This window comes from Nestor notabilis, unplaced genomic scaffold, assembly GCF_000696875.1.
Source record: "Nestor notabilis isolate BGI_N333 unplaced genomic scaffold, ASM69687v1 scaffold11906, whole genome shotgun sequence".
Taxonomy (NCBI): Eukaryota; Metazoa; Chordata; class Aves; order Psittaciformes; family Psittacidae; genus Nestor; species Nestor notabilis.
Genome location: NW_009932418.1, coordinates 7849 through 8670, shown reverse-complemented (window position 1 = coordinate 8670; position 822 = coordinate 7849). Strand labels below are relative to the sequence as shown.

General features: G+C 60.2%; 1 protein-coding gene across 1 annotated transcript in view; it reads left to right on the top strand.

The window, feature by feature from the left end:
* The window catches only part of POR (P450 (cytochrome) oxidoreductase), a 15670-nt gene extending 14927 nt beyond the window's left edge, over window positions 1–743 (top strand). Inside the window, exons 14-16 of the mRNA XM_010016389.1 lie at window positions 1–109; window positions 322–407; window positions 599–743. Of these exons, the coding sequence (XP_010014691.1) occupies window positions 1–109; window positions 322–407; window positions 599–743 (340 nt within the window). The remainder of the gene's footprint in view (window positions 110–321; window positions 408–598) is intronic.
* Window positions 744–822: the final 79 nt, after the last annotated feature.

The window sequence follows — 822 nt, the reverse complement described above, 5'->3', positions numbered from 1 at the left end:
CCGCCGCGAGCGCGAGGACTACCTGTACCGCGAGGAGCTGGCCCGCTTCCAGCGGGATGGAGTGCTCAGCCAGCTCCACGTCGCCTTCTCCAGGGACCAGGCTGAGAAGGTACCACACTGCTCCCCTGCCCGCTTGCTTGTGCTGCCCACCATCCGCAGGGCAAGGCCCCGAGGGCTGGAGCTCTCCCCTTGCATAGGTGCACCCAGCACCTCCACTGTCTTGTGCAGCCACGTCCATGGGTTTGGCTTCCCCACCTCCCCATGGGCTGTGACGTGGGGGCTCTGCTCCCCTTGCCTCACTCCTGCCTTGTTTCCTGCAAGGTTTATGTTCAGCACTTACTGAAGAAGAACAAGGAGAACATCTGGAAGCTGATTCATGAGGGGAACGCTCATATCTACGTGTGTGGGTAGGTCCGGTGGCAGGGAGGGGGCGTGGGGAAAACATTCCTGTTCTCAGGAAGATGAGTGTGACTCGGTGTTACCAGGGTTACACTGTCCTTGTGCCAGGGGAGGGCGATGGGTGGGTGAACTGTCCCTGCTTGGGTGTCACGAGGTGACAGGGGCTCTGATGCCTCCCTGATGGTCCCCTTGCTTCCAGCGATGCTCGCAACATGGCCCGGGACGTGCAGAACACCTTCTACGAGATCGTGGCTGAGTTTGGGAACATGAGCCAGCCCCAGGCCATGGACTATGTAAAGAAACTGATGACAAAGGGCCGGTATTCCTTGGATGTGTGGAGCTAAGAGCGGAACCCATGGGAGGTGCGAAGTGCCTGCTCACCCGCTGCTGCTGTGGGTGAGGGTGTCCCCAGCACACAGCTAC